Here is a 17,593-nt window from a genome sequence, read left to right as displayed (position 1 = left end):
ATCATGATGTGGGCTTATGGAGGGCAGGGAAGATTGTTTTGCTCACAGCTGTATCTCTACTACCTAGTGCCATACCTGGCATGTAACAGATATTTAATAAATACTTGTTGAATAAATGAAGGAAGGAGGGAAAAGAGAATTAATGAAGAATCTAAGACTTTAGTGCTTCTCTTTTTTTTTTTTTTTTTCTTGCGGTACTTGGGCCTCCCACTGTTGTGGCCTCTCCCGCTGCGGAGCACAGTCTCCAGACGCGCAGGCCCAGCAGCCATGGCTCACGGGCCCAGCCGCTCCACGGCATGTGGGATCCTCCCAGACCCGGGCACGAACCCATATCCCCTGCATCAGCAGGCAGACTCTCAACCACTGCGCCACCAGGGAGGCCCTAGTGCTTCTCTTATTGTGACATTTGTGGTATTTTTAAGCAGGAGGAAACAGAAATTAAAACAGATTTGGAGGAAAAGAAATGAATTATACATACTGTACTGAAAAATCCTGTGTTTCAAGTAGAACCAGCACATCTACATTGGAATCTCAACAGGCAACTAACAGTCTGATTTTCGTTGCGGAAGGACATTTTTGCTCACTCTTCTCCTCATAGACCACTGGGTGTCATGTGGCTTTGCCACCACCAGCAATCGAAGTGAGTAAGCAGCAGTCTCAGTACCCAACTAACCCCCTCAGGACCATTTCAACTCAACTTTGGCATGCTCAGAAGATACAGTTCTAGCACATGTCCCCAAATTTAAAACTCTTAGAAATGATTAAAGTTTGTATGATAGAAACATGCAAAATGTAGGCCACGTTAATTTTCTTTAATATATCCTTAACCCCAAGAGGAAATGACCTGTTGATCTAACTTCAAGTGAATATAAAGCCTTACCATTTTGGATTCGTAAGTATAAAGGGCTTTTAAAAGGGGAGGCTGTGGAGTGAGTAAGCTCTGCAAAGTACAGTCATCTTCTACCAGGCTGTCCACAAGCACCTTCAAATAGCCACTGTTAGAAAGATACAGAAGCCACTGCTGCTGCTTATCTACGGAGACAATCCGATCAAGTAGAGCCAGTGCCAGCATCTGACGGAAGAACAGATCAAAATCCAAAATGTGGAGATGGCTACCAAAATCAACAACAGTAACTCCCTTTATCTGGCAATGTTTAAAAGTTTTCTTACAAGGAGAATGGTTGCCTGCAATACAATTCTCTCTCTCTCTCTTTTTTTTTTTTGAGAAAAATGTATGTATGTATCCAGAATCTTGATTTATTAATAAAAGAAAAAATTTCAGGGTAAAGTTATATTTCTGAAACAAAACCTAACACATTAAAATAATGGCATTAAATATATTTTAGCAAAATCTAAACATTACTTGCTGGAGGAAAGGGATTTTTAAAAATAGTTCCCCCCCCCAATTGTAAAGTTTCACATGCTCCTTGTAGAAAACAGAAAACTATACAGAAAATACATTATCTGACAAACACAGATTACTTTGTTCTATGTCTTCCCAAATACTTTTTTTTAACATAATTGAGAGAGTACATGATTCAAATGCTATGTAATTTTCCACCAGCAGGGAATTATCTTCTCACTGTATTATCACCAGTATGACATAATATTTTAAAGATATATAAATGCAAATACTCCTTGAAAAAGCAGAGAAAGATACATTCAGTATAAAAGCTACGTATCCAGCATTCTCTTATGCCAAGATCTTGATTAACCAGCATCTCTGCTGGTTAATTTCTACCAGTGTAAGGCAAATCTCAAAATTAGCAAAAAGATTATTCTGAGGGTACAGTCTGAACTAATAAAGGATTCTGAACGTAAGTAAACAAAACATATGAATGAACAAAACAGAAATTCCAAATTATAGTAAATAAGAAAATTCACTAAAATATATTACAGAAAATAATTCCAAATATATAACATACATTTGAAAAGCTGATCCAGCTTATGCCTTAATAAGTCAAAATACCTATCCAACTATAATACTAAGCAGGAGTTACTGTACCCTTCCAATCTCATGACCATCACAAGCATCTCGACAGACCACTTCCATGAGGGCAGCACCATAGCTCTCAATGATGGCTATGTTTTCTCGCTGTAATTTACTAAACACATCTTCAGGGGCAGTCAGCCTTTCCCACATGGTTTTCTTGGCTAACGGGTTACAAGAGAAGAAATATAAAACACTCCAGCAAAAAGCAGTTTGGTAACTGAGTAATTACACCTCATACATGACGACAACAGAAAAATCCTTCCATTATTGCCTGCACACAAAGACCCATCAACCAATGAGTCTAGGCAGGTAAACTTTAAGAACACAATGCACTATTCCATGCATGTACACTGAGATAACAATGGTATTAGGAAAAGGATAAACTATCCTTAAAGAAATCAAAATGAATTATGAAACTCTAGGAGAAACATTCCTGTATTTATTCCACTAATCAATCTGGTTTTATTTTTTATTGAGATCTATGAGAATTTGGCTACAAAGGAGCAGGTACAAAGTAGACAAAGATCTGCTTCCAAAAAAACAGATATTTTATTCTTTTATATTTTTTAATTGAAATATTTATTAAAAAGAAAAGGTATACTCATTATGAAGATCATTTAAATTAATTAGATTTAATTTAATTCAAGGAACACTGATAATTAAAGATAGGATCATATGCTTTACATAGATTCCTGTAAACCTTTTAGAAAAGTTTCATAAATACACTACATAAAGCAATTATCTGTATTTGAAACTAATCTTATGACTTTTCCCCAACTAGTACATGGTAGCAGTTTTTTTTTTAACATCTTTATTCGAGTATAATTGCTTTACACTGGTGTGTTAGTTGCTGCCATATAACAAAGTGAATCAGCTATACGTATACATATATCCCCATATCCCCTCCCTCTTGCGTCTCCTTCCCACCCTCCCTATCCCACCCCTCTAGGTGGTCACAAAGCATGGAGCTGATCTCCCTGTGCTATGCGGCTGCTTCCCACTAGCTAACTATTTTAGATTTGGTAGTGTATATATGTCAATGGTAGCAGTTTTTTGGGTTTTTTTGGTTTTTTGGTTTTTTTTGCGGTATGCAGGCCTCTCACTGTTGTGGCCTCTCCCGTTGCGGGGCACAGGCTCCGGACGCGCAGGCTCAGCGGCCATGGCTCACGGGCCCAGCCGCTCCGCGGCATGTGGGATCTTCCCAGACCGGGGCACGAACCCGTGTCCCCTGCATCAGCAGGCGGACTCTCAATCACTGCGCCACCAGGGAAGCCCCAATGGTAGCAGTTTTTAAACTGAGGAAAGATTCTCAAGACAGGGTGATCAGAATGGAGGACAAAACAAAGCAGGTTTAACCATGAAAAATAAAAGTAACACACAAGGGCTTCCCTGGTGGCGCAGTGGTTGAGAGTCCGCCTGCCGATGCAGGGGACACGGGTTCGTGCCCCGGTCTGGGAAGATCCCACATGCCGCACAGCGGCTAGGCCTGTGAGCCATGGCCGCTGAGCCTGTGCGTCCGGAGCCTGTGCCGCGCAACGGGAGAGGCCACAACAGTGAGAGTACCAAAAAAAAAAACAAAGTACACTCAATGTGGTCTATATTCCACTATAAAGTTTGCAGCAGTCAAACCTTCAGAGTTTTAAGGATATTTTTTCCCTAAAATATCTTTACCACTACTTTGATTTTGTTTTAGTCATATTTAATTTCTAATAGTGTCAAAGCAGGGTATGAGATTATTTTCTCAACCGTGTCACTTCCTTCGGTCACCTGGTCCCATCTACTTCTATTTCACCTCCCTCCACTCTCCACCTCCACCCCAACGCTGCCGCCACACTAGCCCTCAAATTCAGCACTTCCTTCAGTCTCAGGATCTTCGCACTAGCTGTTCTTTATATTCTTCCCCAGATCTCAGCATGGCTGCCTCCTCTTCATCATTCCAGCCTCTATCAAATATCACTTCCTCAACTACATCCAGCTTCCCTCCTCCTCCCACCCCACACACAATATATCACAGTACTATTTTATCTTCTCCACAGTACTTATTTATCAGATTTACTCAAATTATGTTCTTTTTTAGTTTCCATGCTTGTATCTCTGTCTGCTCACATTGAGTGTAAGCTTATTAACAACGGATTCTGTCTTGTCTACCACTGTTTCTCCAGAATTTAGCACAGTGTCTAGCACATAGTAGAAGCTCAAATATTAATTACTGATTGATTGACAGCTTAAAGGCAAGTTTAGAAACTGCTCCAGGGATGCCACCAGATGCTCTCAGGGTGGGGTACCACGGTGGGTGGGTTTTCAGGAACCCAGCCTGAGGAGCTATGGCATCTCCTCTTCTGTTTTACACATAGGATTGCCACAAAATTATCTGAATAAAGGCTTTGGACAAAAGTCTGAAAGCCACTACTTTATAGGTTTAACATATTTTAGCCATGAATTCCTTAGTTCAAACATTCTTATGTATATGCAACCCCACCAGAAGAGTCCAGCAAAACTCTTGATTTCCTTTATCTTCTTAACTCTTATAAAACTTGTAATTTATACTTGGGGTTGGCAAACTAAGGCTCGTGGGCAAAATGTGATCTCCCACTTGTTTTTGTAAATAAAATTTTAATGCAACATAGCATACGTCTCTGGCTTCTTTTGCACAATAATGGCAGAGTTGAGTAGTTGCAACAGAGAACATATGGCTTGCAAAGCCTGAACTAGTTATTATCTCGCCCTATACAGAAAAAGCTTGCTGGCATCTGGTCTATATCATCCAATTTAAGGCTTTTTGTTTCATAAACACATATATTGCCATTTTTACTAGGATAAAAGATTTTATGAAAGCAAGAACCCAATTAATGTTTCCTGCTTCCTGGAACAACTAAAAATAATCAACCACCAAATGATTACTGATTTTTGTTTGAATTGTAAAAAGGGGAAATAATCTAAATGTCCAAAAATGGGTAGGCTAAATAAATTATGGTATATCCATAAGTGGCAAAATCTATACAGGTATTAAAAATGTTACTTAATGAGGCAGGAAAAGCTGATAAAATACTAAATAGAAAGAAAATGGAAGATTTAAATCAATAAAAAAAGATGGCTGGCTATAACCAAAATGTCGTGATAGTTATCTTAGAAGGGTAAAATGTGTGACTTTTCCTTTGGTTTATTAGTATGTTCTAAATTTCCTATAATCAATATTTATTTTTAAATAAAAAAATAAAAGTATAAATTGTTTTTTGCACAGGCTCCGGATGCGCAGGCTCAGCGGCCATGGCTCATGGGCCTAGCCGCTCCGCGGCATGTGGGATCTTCCCAGACCGGGGCACGAACCCGTGTCCCCTGCATCGGCGGGCAGACTCTCAACCACTGAGCCACCAGGGAAGCCCTAAAAGATATTTTTAAAATATCTGATTATGAAGTTTTAGTCAGGTTCTAAGGTTCTAGGACCTGACTCAGGTTGTAAAAAAAATAAAAGGAGTGGTGAGAAATGTACATCTAAATTCACATCAAGCATAAAGCCTGCACCCACTACACACATATATATAGCTACAGCTGGTATTTTTATTTTTATTTTTTGGCCACATCACACAGCATGCAGGATCTTAGTTCCCCGACCAGGGATGGAACCCACGCCCTCGGCAATGAAAGTGCGGCATCCTAACCACTGGACTGCCAGGGAATTCCTGTAGCTGGTATTGTATTTTTAAGTCACTTATTGGAGTCAGATTCACAAGAACGGAGTTAACAACAGGCAAGATGCTCTATGAAATCCTTTTAGTCCCACTACTTTATGACTAAAATCAGAGGTGTACTTGTACTATAATTCTAGATCATACTAACACCTAGACCATAAAAACTGAAAATCTCATGATAGGATCCTAAAAAATTTAATAATGGCAAGAGATTATCTTTTCTAATCTCTTTTAAAAAGATGATTGGATATTATAGTTTCATAAACAAAGAACAACAGGAATATTCTTGATCAAAAGTCGCAATAGCCCAGAAGAATTATGAGCAGAGCAGAAAATTCCTCATTCTTATTATAATTCCTAATTCTTATTTATAAATAAAAGATACTACCGAGTACCATTAACTTGTCAAACTTAAAAAGAAAAGCCAGTTTAGAAGAAAATAGAACATATGAGAAAAACTTATAATAAAAGTGCTTAAAATTACAATTTAAACAATTTTAAAATTAAAAATTCAAACTGACATCTTTCATACAGCTATATCAATCAACTATAAATTAAAGTTGAATGATAAGTTCCTAGAAAATGGAAAGTTAAAAATGAATCTGTTTTAAAAGCAATATAATATAAATAATATAAAATAATATAAAAATTACAACAAAACATTCAAACAGGGCTAATCTCACAGAAATAAAATTAAGGAGGATAAACTATATCCTCTACACTGAGGTGTTAGCATAACTTTATAGGTTGGCTTTATAAACTTTTATTGAAAACATTAATCTGATTAAAAATATGCTGAAAAGTATATATCTTTGTCATTATCAATCTGTTTTTAAATGTGAAATATTTTTATAATACTAGAGCTTAAGGAACTGATCAATAGAGAAATTAAGAACATAATAATTGGGGTTCATATTAAACATTTAGGCTCTGGTCAGATTATCCACTTTTTCTTTCTAGTGGTCACTGGTGAAAAAGAGAGAGGAAAAAAAAGTGAAAAAAATACAAAGAGAGATATTTGTGATGTCAATGGCTGTCAACTAAGCCCCAGGAATTACATATGCAAAAGCAATGTCAGATTTGAACTACACTGTTCTTAATTAAGGAAACATATAAGATCCTCCAAATAATTTTATCAAAAAAATTATTGGGTTGGCCAAAAGGTTCATTTGGGTTTTTCCGTATCATCTTACAGAAAAACCCAAATGAACTTTTGGGCCAACCCAAAATATGCTTTGGTTCCTCCCCAGATCTACTGCATTGCCAGCTCAAAGTGATAGGATCCACCCATATGGATTTTCAGAAAATTAACTCTATGCTTAAGAGACGTCTGAATTTCCTTTTCCCTAAATTGCTCATATCCTTTGCCCATTTTTCTGTTGGGTTATTGATTTGTAGATGCTCTTTATTTATTAGAAATTAGTCATTTGTGATATGAGCTACAAATACATTGCTGATACTGAACTCTAATTCTCCGATCTGTCAAAAAGAAGCAAGTCACTTAGCCTCTCTAAGTCAGATTCCTTTTATACCAAACAGGGAAAATGGCTGCCCAGTATTCAGTACATATGTTTATGTAAAAATAAAGAAAAAGTGGTATCAAAAAATAAGTATATAAACATTAAAAATTCAGTTTTTGTTTTAAAACAACAGAAAATAGGTACACTGGCACAAAAGTATGTGCTCAATTAATATTTATTAAATTTAATATTTTTAATTTGAAAATTAAAAATACTAGTATCTAGGGAATAAAGTACTTTGCTATCTATCTAAAATAAGTCAAAATAAGCAGTAATTATGACTAAGAAAAAAAAGCTACTTAAGGGATAAAATGGCTCTAAAAATAGATCATTTGAAAATTAAAAACAAAGGAGAGGGACTTCCCTGGTGGCACAGTGGTTAAGACTCCACGCTCCCAGTGCAGGGGGCCTGGGTTTGATCTCTGGTCAGGGAACCAGATCCCACATGCATGCCATAACTAAGGAGCCGGTGAGCCACAACTAAGACCCAGAACAACCAAAATAAGAAAAATAAAAATAAATAATAATAATAATAAAAAGATAACAGATTTTTTTTTTAAAAAAAGGAGAATCTTCTTTTATGGTCACACTGCTTTTACCACATCTTGATAATGACTTCTTATAAAGCACGTCGTAGAGCTCCATCTAGTGGTTAAGTGGTGATTTTTGCCAATTCAACTAAATACAATGTTAAAAAATTTTTTTAGTCAAGAGGAAAATGGGGGAGGTGTATTGGCGGATTATCTCTCTTAAAAAAAGCTCCTATTTGTTTAAAAAGTTTCTCTGAACTATTATTTTTAACGACCTTAAAAATATTTTTGTGCATTATTTATGCTGGTAGGAAATTCCTATAAATACAGCATTTGGCTATTATTACATTCTAAGGGAGATATTATACAAAAATATATAGCCAGTAATGAATAATATGAGATAATCTAAGTCTTACACACAGAGTGGTTTTTAAGAATCTGTGTACAGGACTTCCCTGGTGGCGCAGTGGTTAAGAATCCGCCTGCCAATGCAGGGGACACGGGTTCGAGCCCTGGTCCGGGAAGATACCACATGCCACGGAACAACTAAACCTGTGTACCACAACTACTGAGCCTGCGCTCTAGAGCCCGCGTGCCACAACTACTGAAGCCCGCGTGCCTAGAGCCCGTGCTCCGCAATAAGAGAAGCCACCGCAATGAGAAGCCCGCACACCACGAAAAAGAGTAGCCCCCGCTTGCCGCAACTAGAGAAAGCCCACGCGCAGCAACAAAGACCCAACGCAGCCAAAAACAGACAAATAAATTTATATATAAAAAAAAAGAATAACAAATACTCATTAAGGTTCTCAGAAAGCACAAGGAGCCCATTATGAGAAGGTACTTATGACAAGTTCTTAAATAGCAGAGTAACTCTGGCAAAGAGTATTATACGCTGGTCTCCTGAATAGTTAAAAACATTTTTCACATTTGGCGATGAAAGAATCCATATTATTAACTCTTATTTAAAAATGCTAACTACATGGGAATTCTTTGGCGGTCCAGTGGTTAGGACTCTGCGCTCTCCCTGCCAAGGGCCTGGGTTCAGTCCCTGGTTGGGGAACTAAGATCCCACAGGCTGAGCAGCGCAGTCAAAAAAAAAAAAAAAAAAGATAACAATAGTTTACAAAGTTGATTTATCATTGTTTTAAATACATAGATCTTTTGACCAAGAAATTCTACTCCTTGGAATTTATCCAAGAAAAACTTCACATTAGTACAAAAAGACATATGTATACTACTGATGAGAATTTAAACTGGTAGAAGGCCATTTGGTAGAATCTATTAAAATAAAAATGTGCACCCTCTTTCACATGGAAATTCCACCATGAAGTATCCTTCCTGAGAAATATATAGGCATATAAAAGAATATTTGATGCAGCTTTTTTGTGATAGTAAAAAATTAGAAACAATTTAAACACTTATGAATAAGGCAAATGGCTAAACAAATGGTACTTCTATACTATGGAATAACAGAGCTATTTTAAAAGATATGTACTGTATGTATTGTTCAATGGGACCAGAGGTGAGTGGGAGTTACAAAAATATATAAGCTAAAGTAGTATTTGAGGGTCTGTGCTTACATTACTTTTGTACTATTGTCACAATTTTAGAAAACTAAACATTCTTCCTTGACTTTAGAGCAAGCACTTTGATTCCAAAAAGACTCATTTATTAAAGCTTCGCTGAGCCAAAAGATGAAAAGGTGATTTTTTTTTTTAATTTAAAGTAACCAATCTCTAAAAACAGAAAAGACAGAAATCTAATTCTACCTGCTTCTAAGGTGTCTGGTTCATCGGGTCTCTGGGCAATCTGTAAGTAATAAAGCAGTGAGCCATACAGGTGTGTCCTCACTCGCTGGAATCCGCCACCTAGGAAAATACAGTAGCGTAAAAACCTTTTTTCAAATTAAGTTAAAACAAATACAGAAGTTGTAAGTTATAGAAAATTTAGATGAAAAAACCTGTCTTCAAAATGAAGTCTAACAGTTTCTTCAATATGATATGAAGCGAAGAATCTCCAATAGACGCAAACCCCATCACTGCATTCTCTGCAGGCGGAGGTGAGGTGCAAGAGTTATCAAGCACAAAAGCATAATGAGCCTCTCCGGGTCCCAAGACTACTGGTTGCTTCTGTTCTGTGCGAACGGCTTGGCTTAGGTGAGCGGTCAGGGTGAATACAGCACCTGCTACCACTGGCATTAACTCCTGTGCTGCTTCATCGTCCAGTATCTTAAAGCAGAAAGACAAATCAGAGTGAGCACCCTGCTTTCAGCTACAGTCATTAACATGTCTTATACATTTAGCTTTTCAATTACCATAAGAATATAAGAATGGAATTGTATTGTTCAAAGACAGTAGAAGCTAATACACAAAAAGAAATTTAAATAGAATGCTGGGTAACGTGTTCTTAACCAGAAGGGAGCCCTATCAGAATTCCCTAGAGGTTTTTCATGGAAATTAACATAATGGCCTCACCACCAGAGTCTCCCATTCAGTAGGTCTAGGGTAAGATGTGTCATGTAGATTTTTAAAAAGCTTCCCAGAAAATTCTGATACACACTCTGGTTGAGAATCATTACTGTACAGAGTTAATACCTTTCTCAAGGAAAGTCTTAACACTGGCATTGCACAACTCTATTTACTCCAAATGGGAAAAAAGGAGTGGCAAACTCTATGTTTAAATGATGTAAATATTCTTTTAGCAGTATAAAGTAACTTATGAAGCATGTCACCTTATCATGCACATCTTGTAAAATATCACGAATAATCAGTTGTCGATCCTCTGCCTGAATGAGGTCCTGAGGGCAAGCTGTCAGTATAATTTCTACCAGCTGCCTCCATGACTCCAGAGCATGCCGTTTTGCATGAAGACACTGCAACAATTTGTTTCTTCCTACCACGTACTGAAGTATAGTGCTGATTTCCTAAAGCCGCAGAAATTGAATTGCAAGGTTAACACACAGGCAAATCACGTCTTTTAATCAACAGGTTCCTATTTTTAACACTGTCAGTTAATCCGAAAACATTTATAGAATAGTCCAGAAACCTTCCACATGCTTGCAAGTCAGCAGATAACTTTTCACATTATACTGGTAGCCAGAGCTATGAAAAATAATAAATAAGGCTGTGTGTGTGTGTGTGTGCATGCATGCGCGCGTGTGTAAGGCAGAGGGCAGAGGTGATGTGCGTGGAAATGAGTTTTTAACCCCATCTTCTTTTTTCTTGCAACTGTCTAGTTATACTACTCTGGAACGCTAGAGTTCCCTAAAACCCAAGTTCAATGGCATGTTTCCTTGATGTGTCTTTTATTTCTTTGCCTCTTGCTTTGACCTCACCAACTGTGTTTCCATGAATGTGGTTCTTCCCACCTGCTCTCTTACCCGTATCTCCCCATTTGTAGTGACAAATGACTCCTTCCTCGCTGTTAGGGAGCAAGTGAACTCTATTACACAATATGAAAAGGTTACAAAATCCTCAACTAGCTTAGCAGAAAGGATGTTATTTCTCCTGGCATCCAGACATTAACTTCAGTTCAGCTTTTAACAGTCACAAAGTCAAAAGCGAAAGATACCATTAAAATTTAACTTTTAAGTAGTTTACTAATAATGAACTAGAAGTCAATTCACTGTTTTGTCTTCTAACTGGCAATTTAAGTAGTTACGTAGTTAAAAGGTTAAAACTAACATATACTCAACAGGGCTTACCTCCATTAGCAGAGGTCTCTGTCCTATGGCTGCCATACCCTGAAGGGCATTTACTTCGGCTACGAGAACTCTATGAAGAAGCTATATAATTGAGAAATGAGAGAAAAATAAGACCATTTCAGACACTGGTAGAACAATAACCTAGCAATTACTCTGAACTGCCCTAGACGGAAAAGTTTCAGATACCTTTATATATAATCTAATAGTGGCACTGTCCAAGTTTCTGTCAAAAACAGTATATCCCTCACATGCTGGAGAGTGATACCAAAGAGCGCCTGTGGCAGGAAAGTTAGTGGAACTGCATGGGATAGCTTCTTCCTACTAGTGAGGTGATTACCATTTACCTGGTAGAGAGTTAAATGGGTAAAACCACTCCATTGTTATAGCTGGGTAGCATGACTACTAAGAGGAAGGTGATAGGGAACCTTTTATAGAGGCAAAATTAGTGTGGCCTATTCAGTTTTCTTTCCTGACTGTTTGAAAAGTGAAAACCAGTCCAATAAACCAGTATCTCTATTAGAAAATAAAGTTGTTTTTTCCTTAACGACTCAAAGTCTGAACCACTTGATACTGCACATGCTCTAAAGCAACACTCACCTTGACATTGCAGACTGTCTGTCCCCGTAAATTCTTGTGTTCACAGTTAGCGATAACTTGTTCAATCTGGGCCCGATCAAAGAAATCCAATTGCAAAGGCTCGGGGATCTCCTGACTGAAGTCAATGGAGTCGAGAATACTGAGAATTTTTCGACGTACTAGAAATAATAAAGAAGTAGTTCTATTTCACTTGGGACACTGAAGAGAAGAGCTAACCACCGTACTCAGCTCACCCTCAAAGACAGCACTATGTTCAGAAAGGACAGCAGTCTGGAAATTGAAGACTGTGTTGAAATCTAAATTGGATTTTATTTCTAATACATTCATTTGCAAAAATATTGTTTTCCCATCCTATCATCTTAGTTATAAAAAATTTTTTTTTGATGACAAACAATCCTTTATATAGCTTTTCTACATCAGTTCAGAATTTGCAGATACAGGCATTAATTACCTCTTGAGATTTTATGCAATTTAATATATACATATCTACAAATTTATTACAAATTCAAAGGGCTTTACCTTTTGTAGCAGTATCAAAGTGCAGGAACCCAGAGACAGACCTATTTTCCTCTTCTATTCCTCCTTCCCCATCTGTTGGAGCATCAGTAATAACAGATGAGAAAAAGAACAACACACTCATAAAATTTATTTGGAAATAACAAACACAAGGTATTTTATTTCTATCTCACTGTTTCTAGGTCAAAGAGCCCCTTGCGAATGGATAATTAAAATGCAAAGATGATGAGGACTTATCAACAACATTCATCTAATTCTTTCCGTCTCTATGAGATCCACTTCACAATTGTAGAGAGCATAATCAGAACTACAAAGGAGGCAGGACCCAATCATGCCAGTGAGATGATTAGAAAAGCTTATGCTTAATTTGCATGTAAAATACGTATTAGAATATCTTGGGTCATGCTGGCTCAGTGTGACAAACTCCACTGTGTATCTGTGTCTATGAATACAGCAAAATGTGAATGCTCCAAACAACAATAAAATTGCAATTATGGGTGATTTTGTGTTTTAAGGAAAAGAATTCTAAAGGCATAAAGAGCTTGTTTGGCCTACAATCACATACTAACCATAAGATTCAGATTTGTGCTTGCATTCACACAGACCAGTCAGCAGCATAACAATACAAATGCCAACACATGTTCACCTGAGTATGGTTTCACTGGCATGTCATCCAGTAGGAGGTGAAGGAGCCTCTGGGTGTGTGACCGTTGGCGATTCAGAGAAGTCACCCTTAGTTCTATTGAGGCAGTCTTCATCAGCCACGACATTTGGTTCAGCATAGATATTTCATATTCTGGAATTGAAATATGAATGTTTAGTTTCCCAGTATAATAACACAAGATCAGAACAGACCTAAAATCCATAACTCACCAGATATTTTCCCATGTAACATAGTCAATATTTTATGAAAATTGTCACCATAATAATTTATTGCTCTAGAAAATTAAAAAAGAAAAAAAAACAGATGCCAAGGGAGAAAAAATAAACTAGTATATGTGTATGAAAGTTGAGCAAAAGCAACTGAAGAACAAAAGAGAATCAAGTTTCTGTCAACAGAATAATTTCACACAGACATAGAGGATTCTGAGTCTACCATACCCGATGCAGGCCAAGTGTGTGGTGGCGGGAGACGGCGCTGTAGGTAAAGCTTGCCTCCTCATCAGTTACACGACCAATGCCTTTCCTGAAGAGTATACCCCACTGTCTTTGACAACTATTCTGCCAATGTTATGGCGGATGGAAAACTGGTGAATCTGGGCTTGTGGGATACAGGTGGACAAGGTGATTATGACCTATTACATCCCCTATCCTATCCGCAAACAGATGGATTCTTAATTTGCTTTTCTCTTGTGAGTCCTGAAAATGTTTGTGCAAAGTGGTACCCTGAAGTGTGACATCACTGTCCCAACACTCCTATCATCCTGGTGCGGACGAAACTTGATCTGAGGGATGATAAAGACACGATTGAGAAACTGCAGGAGAAGAAGCTGACACCCATCACCTACCCGCAGGCCTCGGCCATGGCCAAGGAGATCATTGCCATCAAATGCCGGGAGTGCTCGGCGCTCACGCAGCGAGGCCTCAAGACAGTTTTTGATGAAGCTATCTGGGCAGTTCTCTGCCCACCTCCCGTCAAGCAGAGAAAGAGAAAATGCCTGCTGCTGTGAATGTCTGGGCCCCTCCTGCCTGTCCGGTCCCCCAGGACCCTTTGTACGCTTTGGTCAAACGGTGGAGACTTTGCGCTCAATGCCAAGTTTTTGTTACAGATTAGTTTTTCCATAAAACCATTTTGAACCAATCAGTAATTTCCAGGTTTTGTTTGTTTAAAGTGTAAGAGTTCAAACTTTCACATTCTATTAAAGTTTAGCCCTAAAATGACAAGCTTCCTTAAAGGCTTATTTTTCAAAGCCCCTATTTTTGCTCAGATTAAGAGTTGCCAAAATACCTTGTGAACTAAGTTGCACTGCTGGGCTAAGAACACTAACCACTAAACTGTTTAAAGACCTTTGTTTGGAAGAGACTGTAGCTTCTGAGGCAGGAGATGCAGGCACTTGCTAATGAGTTTCAGATGTGAAGAGCGGTACAGCCTCCTTCCTGAAACGCTGTCATTTAATGCATCCTGATTTACCAGCCCGTGTTCACTACCTAACATTGTACTTTACATCATAATGAATGAATGTAACAGCTCAGCTCTTTGGATCAATCTTTTTGATTTCATAGTGAGACTTTTAGAAGAAATTAGTGTATTAGCTTTTGTGAGATTTTGAACAGAGCTCTTACTCCCGTGCTCCCTCCGATGAAGCATTCTGCTCTGGCCGTGGGTGCACTGGGTGGAGTGTGTGGAACACTTGTGATCAGAGGATGAAGACAGTATTTTTACAAAATATGGAAATTCACACTACATTGTATATGTAATAATTAAACTATTATAAGTGTCACAGGTAAAGTTTTAAAAGGTTAATTTCTGTCAAATGCAGTAGATGATGAAGAAAGGTCAGTATCATCAGTAAGTGTTTTCTTAAGCTTTTCCTTTTCCTTAAACCTGCCTATCCCTCCTGAAATTGGGCATTTAATGCATCTTTGATCTGGTCATTCTCATAGCTGCAAACTTAGTAAGTGCTTTTCTTATAGAACTCCCCCCCCTTTTTTTTTACAAATTTATTTATTTTATTTATTTATTTTTGGCTGCATTGGGTCTTCATTGCTGCGCGCGGGCTTTCTCTAGTTGTGGCGAGCGGGAGCTACTCTTTGTTGCGGTGCGTGGGTTTCTCATTGCAGTGGCTTCTCCCATTGCGGAGCATGGGCTCTAGGCATGCAGGCACAGCAGTTGTGGCTTGTGGGCTCTAGAGTGCAGGCTCAGTAGTCGTGGCGCACAGGCTTAGTTGCTCTGTGGCATGCGGGATCTTCCCAGACCAGGGCTTGAACCCGTGTCCCCTGCATTGGCAGGTGGACTCTTAACCACTGCGCCACCAGGGAAGCCCCTAGAAACCCTTCTTAATGAGCAATATGCCTCCTTGTATTATAAAATCTTTCTGAATATGCATTAGAAAATTTTTTTTGTAGATTAGTAAAAGTGCGTTCCTGTTTTCATGTTACTTTATTCAAAGCCAATAAGTGCTTTCCTTGGTCTTCTAGTAACTAGGTATAAAAATCATGTGTTGCAACTTTACAGTTTTTAAAATACTTTAGATATTCTTAAACTGTAAACCTTGCCAGATCACTGACACTGCACCTGGGCTAGTAACACTGACCCCCCCCCACCGCTTGCCTCACTGAGTGCACACACGCTTCCTGTCTTTGCCCGATGTTCCTTGGGGTCTGTGAGGTTCTGTCAGCCCTGTGCTCATGCTAACGAAGTTCTGCACAACTTACCCACTGGTAAGAATATGAGCTTGGACCTTTCAACCACTAGAACAAAATTGTTTAAGCTGACAGTTGCAGAATGGTGGAGTGTTTTTACACTGATCTTTTGCTAATGCAATTAGCAGTATGTTTTGCATGTATGACTAAATAAATCCTTGAATCATGAAAATAAAAAAGAAAACCCAAGTAATTCGCAAATATTTAACTTGTTAAAAACAAAACCACTATCATAAAATTTGATTCTTATTTCAGAAAACAAATACATTTTAAAAAACTAAAATAAATCTAAATTGCATAATTTTATGATGTCTTGAGATTATGAAGGACATTTGATCTAATATATAATTAGGACTGGGAATCCCTTATACAATAGAAGTTTTTGAATCCAATATTATTTCAATATACCTGGCTTTGAAGTCCTAAATTATGACAGTTTTATAAATAAAATTCACCAAACACTACTACTACTGCTAGCAATAATGATTACAAGCAAAGCTACATCAATTTTTAAAAAGTAGAAAGCATAATAGGCAAGATATTAATTGTTTTTTTCTAATTAGGTACTAAAAAGGGTTTCTTAAAAACCTTATAAACAAAATCTTAGGGCTAAAAATAAAATACACTTATTATGAAAATTAAGTGAAAATTTTCTGCCACTAGGTAATTCCCAACAGTCTCTCACACCATACTCTAAAAAGTAAATAGAAGCTGATAACTACTAGTAATGGAAATTCATGAAATTTGTGAGCCTAGATTTCCTGAAACATAAAGATGATGCAAAATAAACTTTTAAAAAACTCAATAAAACCACTACTGTCTGGATATAATGTGAACTCAGAAAACTTATAACTTGATCAAAAATAAAATTATATAAAATAGAATCCTATAAAACATAGGTAGCCTGGGATAACTGTGTTGATCAGGCCAATAAACTAAAGTTATAGTTTCCATCGTAATTAGTTTTCTATTTTTCATTTCAAGACCTGAATTGGTTTCAATATATACAAAAGAAACAAAAGTAAAACAGATTTTTATGAAATAATTTCACTCAAAAAATCTAAATTTCCAAAATCTTCTTATATTTTCTTATCCCTTCAACACAATTTAAAAATTTTATTTGTTAGTAAAAGGATCAAATTCCATCCTTAACAGGCTATTTTAAAATAATTTTACGCTGGCAGTTAAAACATCAGGTTTCTCAAGCACAAATTACAAAAGCAACCCAAAGGAACACAGAAGCAAAGTAATAAAATGAGAACAGAATTCCACAAATTCTAAAACTGCTACCCTCAGCTGTTATGAAATTAAAATCACTCAACACATACTTTACAGATTTGTTTTAATAATAAGGGAAAATAATGTCCTACCTTTGTTAGAAAATGGTAAATGTTGCAACTGAGAAAATAAGAAGTCCTGGCTGGTTCTCAAGTATCTCATAGTAGGACCAGATGTATCAGAGCATGCACATAACTGATATATCACCTAAAGAATTACAGTAAAATAAGAAAACTCCCAAATCAGCTTTTTATATTATACATTTTAAGAAAAAAGGCATACTTAAATCTACTTAGTGGAAACTAAGACCCATTAGCAACTAAAGCAAAATGGATAAACACATGTACATATAAAATAAAAGCTCAGAATTATAAGCAGTTCTTGGCACACTAACTCAAAATATA

The 17,593-nt window shown here is 37.4% G+C and overlaps 1 protein-coding gene and 1 pseudogene across 1 annotated transcript in view; one reads left to right on the top strand and one right to left on the bottom strand.

Moving 5' to 3' along the window:
• The window catches only part of NUP205 (nucleoporin 205), an 81,619-nt gene that overhangs the window by 23,204 nt on the left and 40,822 nt on the right, over nucleotides 1-17,593 (bottom strand). Inside the window, exons 23-32 of the mRNA XM_060107911.1 lie at nucleotides 17,282-17,396; nucleotides 13,195-13,344; nucleotides 12,552-12,623; nucleotides 12,033-12,190; nucleotides 11,436-11,516; nucleotides 10,464-10,655; nucleotides 9,693-9,960; nucleotides 9,502-9,600; nucleotides 2,006-2,154; nucleotides 881-1,072 (exon numbers count right to left, since the gene is read on the bottom strand). Coding sequence (XP_059963894.1) covers nucleotides 881-1,072; nucleotides 2,006-2,154; nucleotides 9,502-9,600; nucleotides 9,693-9,960; nucleotides 10,464-10,655; nucleotides 11,436-11,516; nucleotides 12,033-12,190; nucleotides 12,552-12,623; nucleotides 13,195-13,344; nucleotides 17,282-17,396 — 1,476 coding nt within the window. The remainder of the gene's footprint in view (nucleotides 1-880; nucleotides 1,073-2,005; nucleotides 2,155-9,501; nucleotides 9,601-9,692; nucleotides 9,961-10,463; nucleotides 10,656-11,435; nucleotides 11,517-12,032; nucleotides 12,191-12,551; nucleotides 12,624-13,194; nucleotides 13,345-17,281; nucleotides 17,397-17,593) is intronic.
• Nucleotides 13,653-14,218, top strand: LOC132495987 (ras-related C3 botulinum toxin substrate 1-like; annotated as a pseudogene).

This window comes from Mesoplodon densirostris, chromosome 9, assembly GCF_025265405.1.
Source record: "Mesoplodon densirostris isolate mMesDen1 chromosome 9, mMesDen1 primary haplotype, whole genome shotgun sequence".
Classification (NCBI taxonomy): domain Eukaryota; kingdom Metazoa; phylum Chordata; class Mammalia; order Artiodactyla; family Ziphiidae; genus Mesoplodon; species Mesoplodon densirostris.
This window is presented reverse-complemented; position numbering and strand designations above follow the sequence as displayed.